At 40.2% G+C, this 21,454-nt stretch overlaps 1 protein-coding gene and 1 pseudogene across 1 annotated transcript in view; one reads left to right on the top strand and one right to left on the bottom strand.

The window, feature by feature from the left end:
- Positions 1-21,454, top strand: part of KIF13B (kinesin family member 13B) — a 186,829-nt gene that overhangs the window by 123,338 nt on the left and 42,037 nt on the right. The window contains 10 exon segments of the mRNA XM_021072406.1: positions 1,820-1,990; positions 4,186-4,343; positions 5,290-5,422; positions 9,233-9,379; positions 10,040-10,069; positions 12,003-12,102; positions 13,210-13,336; positions 14,089-14,144; positions 17,188-17,312; positions 18,549-18,725. Coding sequence (XP_020928065.1) covers positions 1,820-1,990; positions 4,186-4,343; positions 5,290-5,422; positions 9,233-9,379; positions 10,040-10,069; positions 12,003-12,102; positions 13,210-13,336; positions 14,089-14,144; positions 17,188-17,312; positions 18,549-18,725 — 1,224 coding nt within the window.
- Positions 14,798-17,055, bottom strand: LOC102159521 (annotated as a pseudogene).

The following is a 21,454-nucleotide window of genomic DNA, read 5'->3' as shown; positions in this document are numbered from 1 at the left end:
CTTTCTTAACCATCTTGTGTTCTTGTGCTGTATCCCTAGGCCAAGTAAGTGTGATGGATTGGTATTGATGTTTGAGAACTTTCTCCTTCTGAGGAGGAGGATATAAAAACTAGAATTTTATTTTTTCATTTTTAAAAGCTTTATTGAACTATAGATGATTTACAAGTTGTGATAATTTCTGCTGTGCAACAAAGTGATTCAGTTATATGTGTACACACATCCATTCTCTTTCAGATTCTTTTTTCTTTTCTTTTTTTTTTTCAGGGCAGAACCTGGGGCATATGGAGGTTCTCAGGCTAGGGATTGAATTGGAGCTGTAGCTGTCGGCCTACACCACAGCCACAGCAGCACCAGATCTGAGCTGTGTCTGCGACCTACACCACAGCTCATGGCAATGCCAGATCGTTAACCCACTGAGCAAGGCCAGGGGTTGAACCTGCGTCCTCATGGATATTAGTCAGATTCGATTCTGCTGAACCACAAGGGCATCTCCCAAATTCTTTTCTCACATAGATTATCACAGAATATTGGATAGTGTTCCCTGTGCTCTGCAGCAGGTCCCAGTTGGCCAATCATTCCATATACCTCAGTGTGTATATGCCAGTCCCAAACCCCTAGTCTATCCCTCCCTATCCACCTGTCCCCTTTGGTAACCATAAGTTTGTTTTCAAAGTCTATGAGTCTCTTTCTGTTTTGCAAATAAGTTTATTTGTATCCTTTTTTTAAGATTTTACATGTAAGTGATATCATATGACGTTTGTCGTTCACTAACTTCACTTAGCATGATAATTTCTAGGTCCATCTCTGTTGCTGAAAATGGCATTATTCCATTCTTTTTTATGGCTGGGTAATATTCCATTATATATATGTACCACATCTTCTTTATTGATTCCGCTGCTTATGGACATTTAGGTTGCTTCTGTGTCTTGGCTATTGTAAATAGTGCTGCAGTGAACATTGGGGTGCATGTATCTTTTTCAGTTATGGTTTTCTCTGGATATACACCCAGGAGTGGGATTGCTGGATTATGTGGTAGTCCTTTTTTTTTTTTTTTTTTTTTTTTTTTGTCTTTTGTCTCTTTTTTAGGGCTTCACCCACAGCATATGGAGGTTCCCAGGCTAGGGGTCTAATTGGAGCTATAGCTGCCGGCCTACGCCAGAGCCACAGCAACGCCAGATCCAAGCCGCATCTGCAACCTACACCACAGCTCATGGCAATGCCAGATCCTTAATCCACTGAGCAAGGCCAGGATCGAACCTGCAACCTCATGGTTCCTGGTCGGATTCATTTCCACTGAGCCACGACGGGAACTCCTGGTAGTTCTATTTTTAGTTTTTTGAGGAAACTCCATACTGTTTTTCATAGTGGCTACACCAACTTATATTCCCACCAACAGTGAAAGAGCATTTGCTTTTCTTCCCACCCTCTCCAGCATTTCTGTTGTTTGCAGACTTTTTGATGATGGCCTTTCTGGCTGGTACAAAGTGGTGCCTCATAATAGTTTGACTTGGCATGTCTCTAGTAATTAGCAGTGTTGAACACCTTTACTGTGTTCACAAAACTAGAATTTTAAATGTTCTTCATCAGCCTGTAAATGCTGTAAAATATCCTCTTGTATATAGTCAAGGTCATTGATACCGTATGTCAACCTCTCCCTAAATAAGACATTTCACAAATGCAGAAATACATCCCTGGATTGAATGGGATTTGGTTAGTGTAAACTAGCTGTTAGTGGCAGAGTCAGGACTGGAGCCTTGTCTGTGACTCATAGTGCTTCTTGGAACTTTCTAAGTTATAAACAGCCTTCCTTTTCTTTCAGGTTAAAATACTTCAGGCCACTGGATTGCCACAGCATCTGTCCCACTTTGTATTCTGCAAGTATGACTTCTGGGATCAGCAGGAGCCTGTAATTGTTGCACCCGAAGTAGATACCTCATCCTCTCCTGTCAGCAAGGAACCTCAGTGCATGGTGGTCTTTGATCATTGCAGTGTAAGTGTGTTTTCCAGACTCGGTCAGCATTTAGGTACAAAACAAAACAAAACCGACTCATATTTTGTTGAATAATTTGGTACTGATATATGTCTTGGATCCATAGTTTTTTAGAATGAGGTTGGAGACAAAGACTGAAGTGTCACCAATACACTGTGGGCACACCCAGTACTCACAATGTTGTGTGGCAGTTGTACCCCAGTAAAGCTGAGAAAAGCCCAAAACAAGAGTGTCAGTGCAGGTCACTCCTTCACCATCAAAAGTTAACTTCTTTGTGACTATATATATGTATACATGTGTATTTTCTTCTAAAAAGAATTCATATTTTATATGCGTTACTGGAGAAATTGTCATCTAGAGGTTAAGAAACTGGTGTTTTAGAGGAGGTGAAGATAGAAGAGAGATAGGAACTAACTTTGTGGAGCCCCTAACGCTCTGTTCAGCCTTTGTTGTTCTTTCATTTGATCTTTCCCACAGTTCTGTTTGATGACCATGCTTTTTTTTTTAGCTGAAGAAGCCAGTTCAGAGGTCATTTTGCCCAGGGCTAGTAACTAGCAGAGCCAGGACTGTCAGATTCTAGATTCTTTTTTTCTATGGTATCTCACTTGAGCCATCTCAGGGGTTTTTTTTGTTATGTGTTCAGGAGAAAGGTCTCTTTCTAATCTGTTTAAAACGTAGCACTACTTTTGGTGTGGTAAAGATCAAGAGAGAAAAGAGTGGAGAATCTATGCCGTTTTAAAATTAATTGTTTTAGAGCTTAATCCTAATTATTGCAAAAGGCTGTCTTAAATTGGTCTTATAAAGACGAACAGATTGGAGAGTTTTTAAAAATCAGGTCATTTTTTTGCACTGATGATCGTTATTTATTCCTTTGTCTCTTCTAGTATTGGAGATAGCTTCCTAAGACTGGGGAAAAAACCACTGCTATCTTATTGGATATAATAACTTTTATATTAAGACATTGTAGACCATTGCTGTAATTCTTTTTTTAGTCAAAGTATAGTTAATTTACAATGTTGTGTTAGTTGCAAGTGTACAGCAAAGTGATTCACATATATGTAAATATATATATATATTCTTTTTCAGATCTTTTCTATTATAGGTTATTATAAGATATTGAATATAGTTCCCTATACAGTAGGTCCTTGTTGTTTATCTGTTTTACATGTAGCAGTGTGTAGATGTTAATCCCAGACTCCTAATTTGTCTCCCCCCACTATTGCCTTTGGAAACCATAAATTTGTTTTCTATGTCTGTGAGTTTTATAAATAAGTTCATTTGTATAATTTTTTAAGATTCCATATATAAGCTATATCATGTGGTATTTGTCTTTGATTTCCTTACTTAGTATAATAATCTCTAGGTCCATCCATGTTGCTGAAGATGGCATCATTTCATTCTTTTTTTATGGCTGAGTAATATTCCATGGTGTAAATAACACTTTTTTATCCATTCATCTATCTATGGACATTTATGTTGCTTGCATGTCTTGCTATTGTAAACACTATGGGGGTGCATGTATCTTTTTGAATTACGGTTTTCTCCAGATGTGCTGGAAGTAGGATTGCAGGATCTATATAGTAACTCTATTTTTAGTTTTTAAAGGAGCTTCCATACTGTTCTCCATAGTGGCTGCACCAGTTTACATTCTCACCTCAGTGTAGGAGGGCTCCTTTTTCTCCACACCCTCTCCAACATTATTATTCACAGACTTTTTGATGGTGGGCATTCTAACCATTGCGAGGTGGTACTTCATTCTAGTTTTGATTTGCATTTCTCTTGCAATTAGCGATATTGAGCATCTTTTCATGTGCCTGTTGGGCCATCTCTATGTCCTCTTTGGAGAAATGTCTATTTAGATCTTCTGCCCATTTTTTAATTGGGTTCTTTGACTTTGTTATAATTCTTAATATAATTATTAATACTTTAAAAAATAGCTCCCTAAACATTGCTAAACAAAATAGAATACAGTGCTGGTCTTTCACACTAGATTTTCAAAATGAAAACTTTAAAAATCAGAGTTAAAAGAACTTTAGGCCAACCGAGCATTCAATGTGGTTGTTGGATTAATTTCATTCCAAGTAAAACATTTTTTCCTTGTTCCCTTCTCCATGATGAAATGAGGATATGATTTCAGTGTAAGTAGCATAAGATCACCAGAAAATGTTTCTTCTTTGGTACTTACTTTCTTTCAGGAGTTTTCCGTTAGCATCACTGAAGACTTTATTGAGCATCTTTCAGAAGGGGCGTTGGCAATTGAAGTCTATGGCCATAAGATGAATGATCCTCGGAGAAACCCAGCCCTATGGGACTTGGGGATTATCCAGGCAAAAACACGCAGTCTTCGGGACAGGTGAATTTTAGATATCCTTCTGATTCCATTTATAATTTTTACAAAATTGCTGGAAGTTAATACTGCCATTTCTAAAGGCCACGCATTCCTGAGCATTACCAATATTCTAGGCGTGGGGTGGTGTTATATTCGGGATATTAATGGCACAGCAAAGCTTCCTTAGAGTAGTGAACTCTGAAGAGTGATGATAAAAAGTTAAGAATGTAGATAGTAAAGAATAAAGAGTGAAATGTGTTTTTGGAGAGTAGGTTGCTTATCATTGTGAAATACTTCCAATTAATCAGTTGTAGAGAAAATGGATCAAGATATACTCTGGAATTCGGGTTTGCTTATTTTACCTTTATCTCAAAGTTCTTTCAAGTTGCATCAGTCGTGAAAAGAGGAATACTTACTTGTTGACCAGTATTTTAAAAAGAAGAGTTAAAAGGAAAAGATTAAAAGAGCATGTATTTGTACTGTATCTAATTATAGATGAGAACCAGATTTTCTTTTCTCTTTTTTATTTGCATTTAGAAATATTTGGCACATACTAAATTAAACCTTGAGATTTTTCTTCTCAATTCTTATTGACCTCAGCAGAGGTACTTGTCACTGAGGCATACAGCACTACCTTTTTCTAAGAAAAGATAATCACTGCACTTGCTTCTCTACCCTGATAACAGTGTTTAGAATTTTGAATAACCACATTGAAAGAGATTTATAATTATCACAGCTTTTTGAATGAAATAAAGGAGCCATTTCTAGTTCTGATATTGTTTGTTGACCTGCACTGTTAATTACATTTGCCAGTATGTGCTTGTATATTACTTATCGAACTACAGATAATTCTACTGAGTTAATTCTGTTTGGAGGTCATTTTTGTTGTTAATTCTCATGTGTAGGACCCTAAGCTGCCTGTATTGAAATAGAAATGTATGATTTTCCAAGAACTTCAACTATTTCCTAGATGGAGTGAAGTCACGAGAAAAGTGGAATTCTGGGTTCAAATCTTGGAACAGAATGAGAATGGTGAATACTGCCCTGTAGAGGTAATTTCTGCAAAGGACGTGCCAACAGGAGGAATCTTCCAGCTCCGGCAGGTAATAAAATTGTGAATGCTAACATGGAATTCTTTGGTGCCATAAAGCTTATTGTTGAATTCCTTTTAGCAGAAATGTCAGTGATGATGAAATCTAGATTGGCCACGTCCATTTCTTATATTAAAGTTCTCTCCCACTTCATGTGTATTTCATTTTTCAAAAATAATTCTACTTATAATATTTAAAATCAGCTTCTGTTAAGTTTAAGTAAGGAAAAGATAAGCTTTAAAGAATGACTTAGATTTGAATTTGTAGGAAATAAACATATCAAGCAGCATTAGAACGTTTAAAAAGACAAGGAGAGGCCATGTGACATGGCAGGAAGAACAGGCACTTTGGCATCTCACATGCCAGGGTTGGGTGCTGGCTGTCCTGTGGCCTGAACTGTCTATCAAGCTCAGTCACCTCCTAGAACCTTTCCTCAGGTGTAAAGTGGAGGGGAGCTTTGCGGTGCTAGTGTGAAGATTGGTAATAGTGTATATGGAACCCATTGCTTAGTACAGGGAGGTGAGAAGTGTTTTTTTCCCTCTGGTGCCCAATAGTTCTCTGATTCTGTGCAGATACCAACTGAGTGTTGGTATGATTCAATTCATTTGGGACCCTAAACACCTGGAGTGAGCATCACACTCCACAGGTGTAACAGCCCATACTTAAGCACAAGACTGCCTCACTCCAGACGCCAGCTATAGCTATCAGGACCCCAGATGCCCACATTTCTGTCTGACTTGGCTGTGGTCGAGAGCTCCTACAACTCTCAGGTTTGGTAATTTGCTGGAATGACAAAACTCAGGAAAGCCCTTCCCTTACTGTTAATCAGTTTATTTTAAAAGATACAACTCAGGAATAGCCAAAGGGAAGAAATGCCTGGGGCACAGTATGAAGAAGGGATGAGGAAATTCCGGGTCCTGTCTGGGTGCACTGCCCTCCCAGCACCTGATATGTTTACCAACCAGGAAGCTCTCCCATCCCTATCATTTGTAGATTTTTATGGATGTTCCATTATGTAGGCATGGTTGATAAAAACATTGGCCTTTGGTGATTAACCCCACCTCCAGCCCCTCTTCTGAAGGTTCCAGCCTCCTAATCAAGGCTTGGTCTTCCTGGTGACCAGCCCCATCCTGATACCATCTTGGGGCTGCCAGCAGTTACCAGATGAAAAGTCACATAGTTAAAAGACACACCTATCACCATTATCATCAGGGAAATTTCCAGAGTTTTAGGAGCTCTGTGCCAAGAATGGAGGACAAAGACCAAATACCTTTCTATGATACCGGGGGATGTGTTAAGTGAATATAGCTGGATAGGTATGAATACCTGTCAGAAACCAATATAGTGGAGACATGTGGGATTTGTCACTTAACCCCAGAAAGATGTGATTTGTAGTGTCTGTACTGCCAGTGAAATTTGAGAATGAATATCTTAATGGAATTTACGTGTAAGACTTACAAATACTGTTTTTTGCTGTTCTTTACAGAAAGTCAACATTTATTAGACTATTATATCCTGTGGTAGTTTCTATACTTTAAAACAGTAGTAAAGTGTTAGAATGGCTAAAGAAAACGAATGCTGAAACCATTCAAAGCAAAATATGAAAAAAGATTAAAAGAAAGTTTGCTTAAACATTTAAATTTCTGAATTCTTAGGAGGAGGAAAACTGTAAGCACTTGTTCTTTGACCCTAGCAAATGAATTTTAGCAAATCCATTCTTGTATGGACAAGGCACTAAAAGCAAAAGGAAATTAGTTTAAATTATGGCAAGAGATATAGACATAAAATAGGACTCCAAAGGGTGTGAAGAACATCTTTTTCTGTGAACATCTGTTAAAACTATATATATCTTCTTTGGCTGCCTTAGAAATTCATCTCCTGGAAGGCAAGACCAGATAATTTTCTGTGGTTTGGTATACATTGGGTATTTAAGTGTTTGTCACACTTCTGGCAACCTCTACTAAATGCGTTCAAAGATTTGTTGGGTTTATTAGGAAAGGCTTTTTTGAAGAATGTGCATCTTGACCTGATACCGAAAGAATCATGCAAAAGCTGGGAAGTCTTTATATATATATAGAAAGGGCAAGAATAAAAGATACAGAGGGTGAAATTAGGTACGTTTGGGTAGAAAGTAACATGTAGGAAGAACTGGAGAGCAGTAACTTAAGAGGTTCTAGAGTCTTTGGCAGCTAGTTCATGGAGGGCCTTGGATGGTAGGCTCATTGGAATTTAACATATGCCAAAATTGGGACCTATTGAACAGGGAAGTAGTGGTGGGGAACTGATTAGATTTACTCTATGCATTTGCTAGTTTTGTAGTTTTAAAAAATGGTCAAATAGCAGCAGTTTCAAGAAGTTCAATCTAATAATTTACATATTCTCTTCAAAGCTTTTCTATGGACCATAAAGCCATTTGGACTTTTCCTACACCCCCCCCCCCCACACACACACTTTTGTCCTGTATCTCCCCCCAGGGCGTGGTTACTTCACCATTCACATTTAGGCCCCTGTTCAAAATAGGTCACTTTCTGTCTCAGGCAAAGTAAAAACAAAAGGTAGCTAGTTAAAATGACTAAACTATTGTAGACAATTAAAATGTTTTCCGAGTTACTCCTTCTACAAAATATCTGATGCATAGTCCTTGGAAAATATTAAATCAAAGACATCTGCAACCCATCTCTTTAAATCTAGCTTGATAGGATCAATCATTGCCTAAGTTGATTTTCCTGATGATATAAAGCTCTTGGGAATTGAAATCCAATGAAAGAGGGGAAGAGTAACTGACATGAAATTGTATATTCAGATTCTGTTTTTCAGATTCTGTTTTACATTCCTAAAATTTATAAACCAACTTTGAAATCAGTGCTTAGGGATACTGGGAATTTTTTTATAATATTGCTTCATTGTAAAAAGTCATATAGTATTTATTGTGAAATGTGCTTAAAGAAAGAACAGCTTCTCTTTTGGTCAGCCCTTCATTTTGCAACTTGGTTTAAAATTATTTTATTCTGGGGTTAGAGCAGTGAATTCAGGATAGTGTAATCATTCTTGTTACTGTGATTGCTTATTTTTTAAAGTGAATCATACTATAGGCGCTGAGTTTGGTAATCTGCATTTTTAAAGGAAGTCTTGTTATCACCATCCTCTTTAACTTAAATACCATGCGTGTTTTTCTATAGCAGTATTTTAATAACTATGTAATTATTTCATTGATATACTATAGTTTAAGCAGTTATCAATACTATACATTTAGTTTGTATCTATTTTTGTTATTCTTATCATCGCTGTAAGATTCTTTATGTACGTATATAATTATTTACTTAAAACAGATTCATAGAAAGTGAATTGCTGGGTCAAGAGATACTTACTTTTTAAGGCAAATTGCCCTGCAGAAAGCTTTACCAATTTATATTCCTACGAACAGTTGATATAATTTCCTTTTTCATAAACTTTGGGCAGTATTGTAAATTGCTTTTTTAAAAGATAATCGCTAGCTTAATAAGTGAAAATAAAGATGTTTCATGCTTTATTACTTTGTTATTTGCTAGTAAGTCGAACATTTTATATTGTCTAGCGTTTTACATTTCCTTTGTTTACAATGTTTTCTTTTACTGTTTCTTTTTGTTGAAAAATATATAAACCGTATATTTGTTCCTGATTAGTTTTTTAATTTGTAGTTTACTACTACAAAACATGTAAGATGGTGAGAGAGTGTCTCTAACGATAAATGCTTTTCAACATCAGCCTGTAGGGGTCTCTCTAAGCCAAATTTTTGGAAATCAAATTGGTTTTAAGAAACTCTTATCATTGTCTGGGATGCAGGGACAGTCCCGGCGAGTTCAAGTAGAAGTGAAGTCTGTGCAGGAATCCGGGACTTTACCGCTGATGGAAGAGTGTATATTGTCTGTTGGCATTGGATGTGTAAAAGTCAGAGCACCCAGGTCACCCAAGATGCAGGAGACCTTCCATGTAAGTTTCTGTTGATGGACCCACCCAAACGAAAGAATCTTTCGGAACCTCAGAAAACTGCCTTCCACAAACAGTCCTTTCCGTATTTTGCTTCTTTTGATATCTTAAAAAGAAACAAACAAACAAAAACACTCTGTTGCATTTGCATGAAATCACTGCACCAGATTGTTGGTTTTCTCTGGTACATGGCAAACTGAGGGTTAAAACATCTCAGCCTCCAGAAACTCCTTAGTGCCTGCTAGTGATTAACCTCCCCCATCACCCACCCCACTGCAGAAACCCCCTACTGGCTGGTAAAGACTCTTTGCCAGCAGGTGTTTGATTTCCCCTGGGGAGTGGGACTATAAACCCAGCAGGGAAAGTATTGTACTGGCTCCCGAAAAGGTCAAAGGAGTTGTTCTTCATTTTGCTATGAGAAACTCAAGGTTTCCCTCCAACTCCCTGGAAACTATAAAACCAAGAGTGAGGATGAGTGTAAGTGGGGGAGGAAAAAGCATATTCAGTAAATCAGAAAATATAAAATATGGGAAAAGATTCAGATTGGTTTTTTTTTTTTTCTTTTTTACCCAAATTTGTATGCTTGTTCAGATTGTTTAGTTTAGCCTGATTCTTGGATAAATAATTGTTGTGATTCTGCATAATATATTTTTTTTCTTTTAGGAGGAAGAGGAGGACATGGACAGCTACCAGGTAATGAAGCACTGGTTAGCACATAAGATCAGCTTGATTAAAATACTAAATTACACATCCTGAGTCCCACCAAACTGGTACTTAATAGTTACAAATACTGCGTTTTCTCAAATATTGTGTTTTCTCAAGTTAAAACCCAGTAGGGGAGTTTCCGTTGTGGCTCAGCAGTAATGAACCTGAGTAGTTTCCTTGAGGATGTGGGTTTGATCCCTGGCCTTGCTCAGTGGCTTAAGAATCCAGCATTGCTGTGAGCTGGAGTGTAAGTTGCAGATGCGGATCAGATCTTCCGTTGCCATGGCTGTGGTATAGGCCGGCAGCCGAAGCTCTAATTCGACCCCTATCCTGGGAACCTCCCTGTGCCCTGGGTGCGGCCCTAAAAAGACAAAAACCAAACCAAACCAAACCAAAAAAACCAAACCAAAAACCCAGTAGGGGACAATCAGCTGTGACTCTTAACCCTTTTCCAAACCCAGGGCTCCCCATCCAGGTCCCTACAGATCCATCTCTTCAGATCCTCTTCCCTGTACTTTTCCTCTCCTTTTCTCTTGGAAGAGCTGCCTCACTCTGGGCTTCAGCCAGGCTATGCCCCCTAGGTACTTTCCAAACTTTAAGCCAACTCTCCTTTTCCCACTTCCTGGAATCATAAAGCTTTGGTTTTGTTTGTTTCCCCTTCTTTCCCTAATCTCCTGCAGGATTTTGTTGTCTGTTAGGTTTTATTTCCTGAGTCTGGTTAGTCATCCTTTAGGACCATCAGAGCTCTTTGGATCTTGATTATGTCATCCACTGTAGTCAGTCCTCTGGTTTGGCTTCACTCTAATTCGATAAAAATGTCTGCCTTCCTATAAGTCACTGATAAAAGTACTGTATCAGAGAAGGTTAAATACAGAGTCCTGTGGCACAACCATAGAGACTTCTATTAAGCTGACGTTATTCCATTAGTCACTGCTCTTTGGATGTGATATTTCAGTCATTTATAATTTCGTCCAAGTAGATCCATTGCACATTTCTCCATCTTGTCCACAAGAATGTCATGAGCTATTTGGTTAAGTGCCTTAGTAAAATCCAGATCTGCACACTATCCTCAGCATTCCACTGATCTACCCAGTCCTGTAACTTTATTACAGAAAGAAATGAGGTAAGATGGGTTCATGGGCAGGTGTTGACTGGTAGAGTTGTTCCTCTGGGGCTAACACCCCTGCCACTCAAAAAAAACCCCGTGGAAACAAGGAAGAGAAGCATTTACATGGCTTGTATAGACTGGTGAAACATGTTGAAGACTGGAGTTAAGAAGTTTGAAAAGTTCTTATGATGATTCTGAGGGACATAAATTTGGGGATTACTAAGTATTTGTGATTTTTTTTTATTTTTTATTTTTATTTTTGCTTTTTAGAGCTGCCCCTGTGGCATATGGAAGTTCCCAGGCTAGGGATCAAGTCAGAGCTACAGCTGCCAGCCTACACCACAGCCACAGCAACACAAGAGCCAAGTCGCATCTGTGACCTACACCACAGCTCACGGCAATGCCAGATCCTTAACCCACTGAGTTAGGCTCGGGACCGAACCCACAACCTCATGGTTACTAGTCAGATTCGTTTCTGCTGAGCCACTACAGGAACTCTGTATTTGTGATTTTGATCCAGCGAAGAGACCTTAGTTGTGGGAGTGTTTGGGGTCCTACCCTTTGAGCCACCAGAAATGAGACTGGTTCTGGATCAGAGAAGGTCCTTTTGGAAATGGTCTGACTCTAGGACACTAATACCTTAATTTTCAAAAGTTTCTGAATAATGGGTGGAGTCAACTAGTGGTGGCAATAAAGATGTTAGGGTAACACTTTTTTTGAAACATATCAGAGTAAGGTAAGATGGAGCGTCAGATATCTTGTCTTGACATTATTTTTACTATATTTACTATTTATTCCCTTGTTTTCTTCCAGGATCGGGATTTAGAGAGACTACGTAGAAAATGGCTAAATGCATTAACAAAACGTCAGGAGTACTTGGATCAACAACTGCAAAAGCTTGTCAGTAAACATGGTAGGAAAAGCACCTTGAATATTCCCCTCCCCCCAGATCAGTATGCAATGAATCCCCATTTGCAGGCACAGAAATTAAAAGTAGACCAACAGGAGTTCCCATCATGGTTCAGTGGAAACAAATCTAAGTCTCCATGAGGACACAGGTTTGATCCCTAGCCTCGCTCAGTGGGTTAAGGGTCCAGTGTTGCCGTGAGCTGTAGTGTAGGTTGCGGACATGGCTCGATTCCCACCATTGCTGTGGCTGTGGTGTAGGCTAGCAGCTGCAGCTCCAATTCGACCCCTAGCTTGGGAACTTCCATATATTTCGGGTGCAGCCCTAAAAAGACAAAAAAATAAAAACAAGTAGATGAACACATCGGTGATAGGGATGGTGAGAGCATAGGGACGGTGCTTATTTGCCTCATATCCTTTCAGAAGCACATTTATCCAGTTGTAATGATGTCTTTGCATAGATCTCCCTCACTCTGTAGCAAGGAGAAAATACAGAACCTGCAGCAAACATTGTCCCTCAAAAATAGGTAAAAGAAGGTGCTAATATTACTTGATTTCTTGTCCAAAAGCACTGGAACCCTCTGACTCTTGAAGTGATCATCCTGTGTGGTTCCACTGTAGGCCTTCCATGCACTGCAAATGTCCTCTCTGAGAGTACAGCAGCCTCTTTAGCTTGAGTTAGGTTTTTACTGTGCACTTTTTTTTTTTTTTTGCTTTTTAGGGCCTCATTCAAATCAAATGGAAGTTCCCAGGCTAGGGGTCGAATCGCAGCTGCAGCTGCCAGCCTGCACCACAGCCATAGCAATGTGGAATCCAAGCCTCGTCTGCCACCTAACCACAGCTCAGGGCAATGCTGGATCCCTGACTCACTGAGCGGGGCCAGAGATTGAACCCGCGTCTTCTTGGATACTAGTTGGCTTCATTTCCACTACGCCACAATGGGAACTCTTTACTGTGAACTTTTAACTACAGATTTGGAGAAGTAATAAGTTGCTAGTGAACCCTTGTTGACCAGTTCCTGGGCTATTGGCACATCCTGTTGACATGCAGGACAGAGTGTGGACAGCAGGTGAGGAGTGAGATAGCTGTATGACCCTCATTGTTACTGTTGTAGATAAAACAGAGGATGATGCTGACCGTGAAGCTCAACTTCTAGAGATGAGATTGACCCTGACCGAGGAGAGGAACGCAGTCATGGTCCCCTCGGCTGGCAGTGGGATTCCAGGCGCCCCAGCGGAATGGTATGGATGGGTGGTTCTCTGTGCTCATGGAGCTGCTGGCTTTCTCTGTGAATTTTGCCTCTGCTTTGATTAATGGAGGACTCAGCATAGCACGTGGGAAAAAAAGTTGTTTGAATTAGAGGCAGTGTTAAATTATTTTTAACACTGGAATAACTATGGCCTAAAACTGTGTTTTATTAAATAATACTATTATTGGCCCAAATAATTAAGATTTCTGAGAATCTAAATCAATATTTAGTACCATTGCACTTAGCATTTAAAAAAAAAAACAGTTAATATGTTAATTACTTGGGTCATTCCCTTAAAAGACGGTTCAGTCATAATAAAATTGCATCTCCAGGAGTTTTTGAGTTTGGTGCTGGTTTAAACTGAACTGTCAGCAAATGTTCTCTGCCACTTTATAGAAATTAAAAATAGTAATGTAAGCCACATGGGGCTGTTAGGTATATAATTTTATAAGAAAGTACCTTTAAACAAGGGAGCTTCAAGTATAAACAGGTACATGGGTCTTTTAAGACTGAGTTCTGGTATCAGAGCATACAATAATTATACATGAGAACATCAGGGAAAAGAAGCAGCAGTTATAGTTAAGTCTTTGTGGCATCTCTGACGTGAAATTATAGCAAACCCAGTACCCAGAATTATCATTGGTTGACCTGTCATAGCTCTGAATGTATTAAGGCTGAGTCACAAAGCATATACTGTGGAGAAAATCTGCTTTATTTGAGGTGCTGTTGTTCATTATGTTTTAGGACTCCGGTTCCTGGAATGGAAACACACATTCCTGTTATATTCCTTGACCTAAATGGTAAGTTAAGAGGTGCTTTCTGCAGGGTTTCCTCTGGCAAACTAGTGTCCAAGTAATGCTTGGATTCTAACAAAACATGCAGTTAGACAATTCTGAAAGCCTAAGGTTCAGTCTGTGTTCTCTCTCTCTCTCATTTTTTTTTTTTTTCTTTTTAGGGCTGCACCTGTGGCATATGGAGGTTCCCAGGCTAGGGATCAAATCAGAGCTGTAGCTGCCAGCCTATGCCAGAGCCACAGCAACACGGGATCTGAGCCGCGTCTGCAACCTACACCACAGCTCACAGTAGGGCTGGATCCTTAACCCACCGAGTGAGTCAAGGGATCAAACCTGCGTCCTCATGGATACTAGTCGGGGTCATAACTGCTGAGCCATGATAGGAACTTCCCAGGTCTGTTTCCTTTCTTTTTTTTTTTTTTTTTCCTTCCGATTTTCACCCTTTATTCGGAACACAGGGCAGTATTACAGTCTTGGATCATTAAATGAATACATGTAGTGATATAGTATTGACAACAGATGACCTGAATTCTGGGAGTAAGTGGTTTTCCAAGGAGTAGAAGAAAAAAGAGGTGGAAGATCTTCTTCAAAGGAGAAGAGAACCACATTACTCAGCTGCCAGAGGTTTTGGCTTCAACTCATTAATGGCTGGAAGGAGCGCCAGTCCTGGTTAGCTATCTGTGATCTTCATCCCAGCAAATTGGATTCTCCAGTTTCTCACGGTAGTTGTAGATAGAAGAGTGAATGACTCCAGACTGGCTTTTAAATTGGTCTGGATGACTACTAAAGTGTCCTCCCTTCATAAACCAGCACAATCTTCAGAGTGACTGTTGCAATAAGGAGCCTTTCATGTACTCCCAGTTATTATATAGTGCATAGAGGCTTATAAGTGTTAGTCCTGCTAGACTACCTCGTGCTACCCCTCGAAGACCACCTGTACATTTATATAACATGCCTGTCATGGTTCCAGCTGCTACTGTGTTGTGGTCATCTTCTGCACCTCTTGTTTTCTCAATGATGACAGCAAATGCACTATAGAGCAAAGCCAGAGAACCTAGAGTATTAGCCCAAAGTGCCCCTTGCCTAGTCATCATATTCAAAATCTGTATGTTTCTTGGTTTGGACCAGGCCTGTTCTGGGTTTCCTTCAATCCTAGCCGTAGGCCATTTACAACTACAAATGCAACCCCTGTCTTACAACATCCTCCAGTGGTAAAGAAGGCCAGTTCAAGTCTGCCCCAGGTTTTATTAGCTCCAGTTAGCAAAATACACTCATCTGTGTCCTGCACAAGATATCATGGATCCACATTTAAATAAGGAGATAGAGGGTTCATACCAGTTAGCAGGACTACCACCAGACCCGCCAGCTCCAAAAAAGTCGGCTCACCCCCCTGTGGTTTTGTTGCCGCTTCCCCCACCCCCCTCCCTGGTATAGCAGCAAACTGCCCGTCTGCTTCTCCCCGCTGCCTCAGGCCGGGATCGTCAGATTGGCCGGTGCTTCTCTGTAACAGCAGGGAAACCCGTGTTACCACCACCTCCTTCACAGGCTGACCTTACCCAGGTCTGTTTTCTGTGTGTCAGAGGACTCTAAAACTTGACAAAGAATTAATTGCCTGAAGAATAGTATCTTTATAATTGTGATAGGTGTGTTTCATCATGTGTTCTCACATTTCATTCTACAACCCATACTTCTATGTGTGCTTTGGTCTCCCATCAATTTAGGATGCTAGCAATATTTTCCTGCACTTAAAATATTTTTTTCTTTAATTCTTAGGAAAATACTTCTCTCTGGAAAGGGCTAATAACTAGTGGTGCTTAAGTAGAGTGTTTTCTTTTATCTGGTGTCTTCTTAGCATTCCCTAATGAATTTCTCACTTTTCGAGTTATTTTGCCAGTCATCCCTGCCTAGTTTTTTAAATAACTGTCATTTTTTCCCCCTCATGTAGAATATTTTGGATGTGGCTACATTTTACGTATATTCTGTCTGAGGAGGAGGTACAATGAAAAGGTAGATTAAAGAGCTAAAAATAAGTTAAAAGCCAGCATTTAAATTCCAAAGACATCTGCAGAAGAACTGTGTATTAAAATGAACTATCCTAAATAGACAGGCTTGGATGTCCTCAGTGGTTTTTCTTCTGCCCAGCTGAAAATGCTTTATAAGACATCAGGTACTTAAGCCCTGTGCCGCTAGCTTACTTATATGTGTGGGAAATTTTTATGTACACACGGAGACAGAGAAGACCACTTTGCCACTTCCATTGTCCGTCCACCTGTTGGGGTTTTAATGTCTTGCCACTCAAGGCAGCCCTGTATCCTCTCTTGTTCTCTTGAGCTTTGGAGACTGAGGCAACTCTGTCCTGTCCTTACGTTAGTTTCCTAGATAGGTGAGGCTGTGTGTGTGTATTTAGGAGGGTTAGAAAGTAGAAAAGAATAAGCTTAAAGAAGTCTGTTGTAGGGCTGTTCCAAGACAGGAGCAGGACCTTGTTCAGCCTGTGCCCATTCTCAGTCCACCCAAGCCCACATAGTAGAAAAGGTACTTTTGATGTTTGCTCACAAGCTCAAGAGGGGTAGGGAGTTGGGAGGGCCAGGCTTGGAATGAATAACCAAAGTACCACAGGGCAACCCTTCAGCTTCTAGCTCATATAGCCAATTGATTCTTTTGTTGAATTTAACAGTCAGATAATTGGAATCACTCTCATTCTCATTTCTGCGATGTACTAAAAGACAGGGAATTGGGGTTATAATCTTATATCATTAACATTTATGGGCTGACCTGGAGAAACCTCTTGGGTTTCTTGGCTTCAGTTGCCTCCCGTGTAAAACAAGGCATAGAAGGAGGAGATTGGATTAGATAATTTCTTGAGGCACTTTCCATCTCTAAGATCTGTGAATTGTTTAATGGTCATCATCTGTGTCATGTCAGATTTCAGAGCCAAAAGCAAATGAAATCTGAGGCAGAAGAATTCTCATACTAAGCACATTGAAATTTAGCTGGTAGGGGTTATCCTTTGAAAGGATCTTCTTCTTTAATGGAACTTCTTTGCTTTCAGCTGACGATTTCAGCTCTCAGGATAATCTTGATGACCCCGAAGCTGGTGGATGGGATGCTACCCTCACTGGGGAAGAAGAGGATGAGTTCTTTGAACTACAGATTGTCAAGCAGCATGATGGAGAGGTAAATAAAGCCTAACTCGGGAAGATTGGATGAAAAGTAGTTTCTTTAACCTTTCCATGAACCTTTGGAAACAATCAGCAAGGTAATCATTTCAGTGCTTATGTTTCTCAAGAAATCTAAATGAAACCTTTCATTATGATTTCCAGAAAGAGTAGAACCACTTCCAGAGGGAGTAGAGCAGTCCAATGACGTCCATTCAGTGTTTTACTTCTTTTCCTGGTGGAGCACATCTCTGTTAGTATTCATAGTTCAGGTCAGCAGTAGGCCACTGCCTGGGGAAATGCTCCTGAAGTACATAGAGGTGAAAAGGCACAATGTTTGGGATTGACTTTGAAGTGCTTTAGTAAAGACTTTGTCAAAAGGGGAAAAAAGACTAGATGAAGCCAGCAAGGCAAAATCTTGATAATGTTTGAATCTGAGTTATGGGTATGTAGTCAGGTTTATTCTCTAATTTTGAGTCTATTGGAAAAATTGTAATATTTTCAGGAAGGAAAGCTGATGCGATACTCTGAAGGACATGTCCTCACTTAGTGGAGTTCCGAAGATGCAAAACTTGAAGCTTGGTGCATTCCATAAAACAGTGGGCCTGTACCTTTATCTAATAAGTCAGTGTCATGAGTGACAAGAAGGACTGCGGAATAGGCCATATTAAAGTGGACTAAAAGATAGAACTGCCAAGTGCCATTTGTGATTCTGGGTCAGAATAATTGCAAAATTTGAGTATGGACTCTCTCGTACATGATAGCATAGTATCGACATTAAGTTTCCTGAATATGATAATTCTTTGCTCTTAGAAGATACTTGCTGAAATATTTAGGGATGTAGAGTTATATGTCTGTAACTTACTCTAAAGTGGTTCAGGGAAAAAAAACAATACTGTGTGTATATGTGTAAGAAAGGGGAAAGGGGCAGAATTTTAACAGTTGCTGAATCTGCGTGAAAGATAGATGAAAATTCATTGTACTAACTTTCAGCTCTTCTTTTTGTTTATTTTTCAAAATAAATAAATTTTAGTTGCCAACCAGGAGACTCCTGCTCTGTGCTCCCCAGGGTGAGGTGATGGGGCCCACATCCTTTGAGGACCTACTTTTTCAGGCTGTTCTCTGAGCAGAACCACACTTGTGCCTGGCACACTACATGTCAACCCAAGCTTGGGTGCTTCGTTGTGAGGTTTTTTTTGGTTTTTAGGAGGCAGGTGAGACTGACTCTGCTCTTTCTCTTTCTGTCCCACCTCAGGTGAAAGCCGAAGCCTCCTGGGACTCCGCAGTGCACGGCTGCCCACAGCTCAGTAAAGGCACACCTGCGGATGAGCGAGTGTTTCTGATTGTGCGGGTGACGGTCCAGCTCAGCCACCCGGCTGACATGCAGCTGGTGTTACGCAAGCGCATTTGTGTCAATGTTCATGGCCGGCAGGTGAGTCACTGATTGTACGTGAAGAAACGACTTTGGGTCTGGCCTTCTGTCCTAACAGGCTCTGAGCTTTGTCCTTCCAGGTGACTGTTGACTGTCCTGTAACCGTGCTTGCTTCTATCCTGGCGCACATCAGTCTGACTTCGTTCTACACTGATGGCATTAAATTGTTGCATGGATCTTGTTTATTACATAATCACAAGTCATAGCCATTCTTTTGGGTGCCAGGGAGCCCTGCCACTGCTTCATCTTTGGCTTTTCATCTGGGTCCTATAATATGAGAAGGTTCACTGCAGATGTGCTGTTGTCTGTGCTGCCTACCCTTCATTTTCCAAACCTTTCTTTCCTTTTAGTCACCCCTGCCAGGTCTTTGATTCATGTATTTGTAGAGAGTACTCTGTTGAGCTTTGGAATAAAAATGAGTAAGGAGTAGTCTGCATAAGGATCTGGTGTTGTCACTGCTGTGACGCGGGTTTGATCCCTGGCCTGGGAACTTCCACACACTGTGGGTGCAGCCAAAAAAAAGAAAAAGAAAAAGAAATAGTCTGCAGCTTTAAAGAGCTAATGTCCACTAGCCGATGAGGTATGCATAAACAGAAGGCTCTTTCCTGTTGTGATAGTGCTACAGTGCAGGTGCTCACCAACTGCAGACAGAGGCTGAGGGTTCAGCCAGAGAAGGCTTCAGAGGGGAGGGTAGCACGTGAGCTGCTCCGTGCAGACAGGGGAGGTTGGCAGGCCAAGAAAGAGTCAGTGGGGGTTCCATGGAGAGGAGGAACACATGCACAGAGGTGGTGAGGAAGGCAAGGGCAAGGTGTGCTGCAGAGGCTGAGACTGTGACTGTCGACATAGCTGCAGACAGATTATGAAGGACCTTGAGCTGTCTGAATGGGTTTTATAGGGAGTTCCTGTTGTGGCTCGGCAGTAATGAACCCAACTAGTGTCCGTGAAGACTTGGGTTCGATCCTTAGTGGGTTAAGGATCCGGTGTCGCTGTGAGCTGTGGTGTAGGTTGCAGATGTGGCTTGGATCCCCAGTTGCTGTGGTTGTGGTGTAGGCCAGGGCTACAGCTCTGATTTGACCCCTAGTCTGGGAACTTCCATATGCTGTGGGTGCGGCCCTAAAAAGACAAAAATAAATAAGTGAATAAAAAATAAAAAATGAATAGGTTTTGTAGAAAACTTCTAGATGAGCATATAAACTATTTCTGCTCTTGGTTTTGCAAAGATAGGATCTGGTAGGTTGATTCTAGGGATTCCTCTCAATATACGGCCTAAAACCAGGAAAGATGAAAATAAATCTTTTCATTTAGAAGAGTACAGTCATGGTTGACAGAGCCCTAGATGTAATCTCCACCCCTAAAAATTAATCTTTAGTTCTAAATGTCACACTGATATCAATCTTTGAAATGAAGACTGGCAGTAATGCTGTTAAAATTGCAGCTCTTTAGCTTGGCCATCCAGCATCAATAAATACAGGTCATATGGTGTGTCTCCCATTCACTCTTTTCTAAGTCTCCCTTTTCTTGGAAGTCTTTAAGGGATCGAAAAAGACATGTTGCTCTTAGGGAGCATTTTGAAGAGTTATTTGTCATTCCAGAGGTTGTGGTTGTCGGCACTGAGACTGACTTGGTATAACCACCAGCCCTGCAGAATCCTTAAAAGATGCATTATGGAGTCACCAAGTTTCTTCTTTTTTTAACTTTTTTTTTTTTAATTATAGGGATAAGGCATTGGTGCATATTCCCCCTGGTTGAAATGATTTGGTAGTATCAATGTGAAACTGCCGGCAGTTTCCCTCTCTATTCAGATAGTTCATTCCTAAAAATTGCTTCTTTGTAGCAAGAACAGAGACTTTCTTATGACCCTAATACATGCAGGTTAGCCTCAATTCCATGCAAATAGAAAACAGAAAGGCAGCACCCATTCCTTCTCTTTCTACCAATTAAAACAAAACTGTCGCTGTACTTTGACCAGTGTAATTGGCAGTGGCTCCAGCCTTGCAAGGGTAGAGGCAAGAGGGAAGGGATGAAAGAAATGGCTTCTAAGAGGCTAAAATATTTTTAAAAATTAACTACAGACCATTAAATTATTATTAACTAAGTTTGTGAAAATATGTACTTCTGAGACCAAACAGTGTTTTTTCTTTTCTGTTTGGGAATTTTTACCTATTTCCTACTTCACTTTTGCATGGGGAAAAGGTTCATTGTCAGTTTAATATTCTCTCTTCTTCTTATCTTTATTCACCAATTGTATTCTGGCCTCATCCCTGCTCTTTTCAACCTCTGCAGAATGTTCAGTCTTAGCAGCATCTTCAAATGAGTCATCTATGCATTAATTCAACAGTTCAATTCTTAACCGTGCAAAGAGCACAGTCAGCATAAACAATGACCATGCACTCTTAAATCATTCTTCATAACGATCCTGCTTTGGTCAAGAATTTAATGCCTGAACTTGTCAATATTCATAGTGCAAGATGTCCATCGTGCTTGGGGGGGTGGAGGGGAAAGAGTCACCAGTCCTCGCTTACATCTTAGTTAGAAGGTCATTTTATTGTGTAGAAGTCAACAATCTTATTTCTGTGGCCTTTAAGCAGAATTGATCCAGATGCCTAGTGCCAGTTTCCAGAGTTTAGGGTCTGTACTTTTCATATGGTGGGTATAGGACCTGTCACGCGACAGGGGTCATATAAATTGGTTTGGGGCACTAAGACAAAGTTGAGGAACCTATATTTAAT

The sequence above is a fragment of the Sus scrofa genome, chromosome 14, assembly GCF_000003025.6.
Source record: "Sus scrofa isolate TJ Tabasco breed Duroc chromosome 14, Sscrofa11.1, whole genome shotgun sequence".
Classification (NCBI taxonomy): Eukaryota; Metazoa; Chordata; class Mammalia; order Artiodactyla; family Suidae; genus Sus; species Sus scrofa.
Note: the sequence above shows the minus strand (reverse complement) of the source record. Positions and strands in the feature narration are given on the sequence as shown.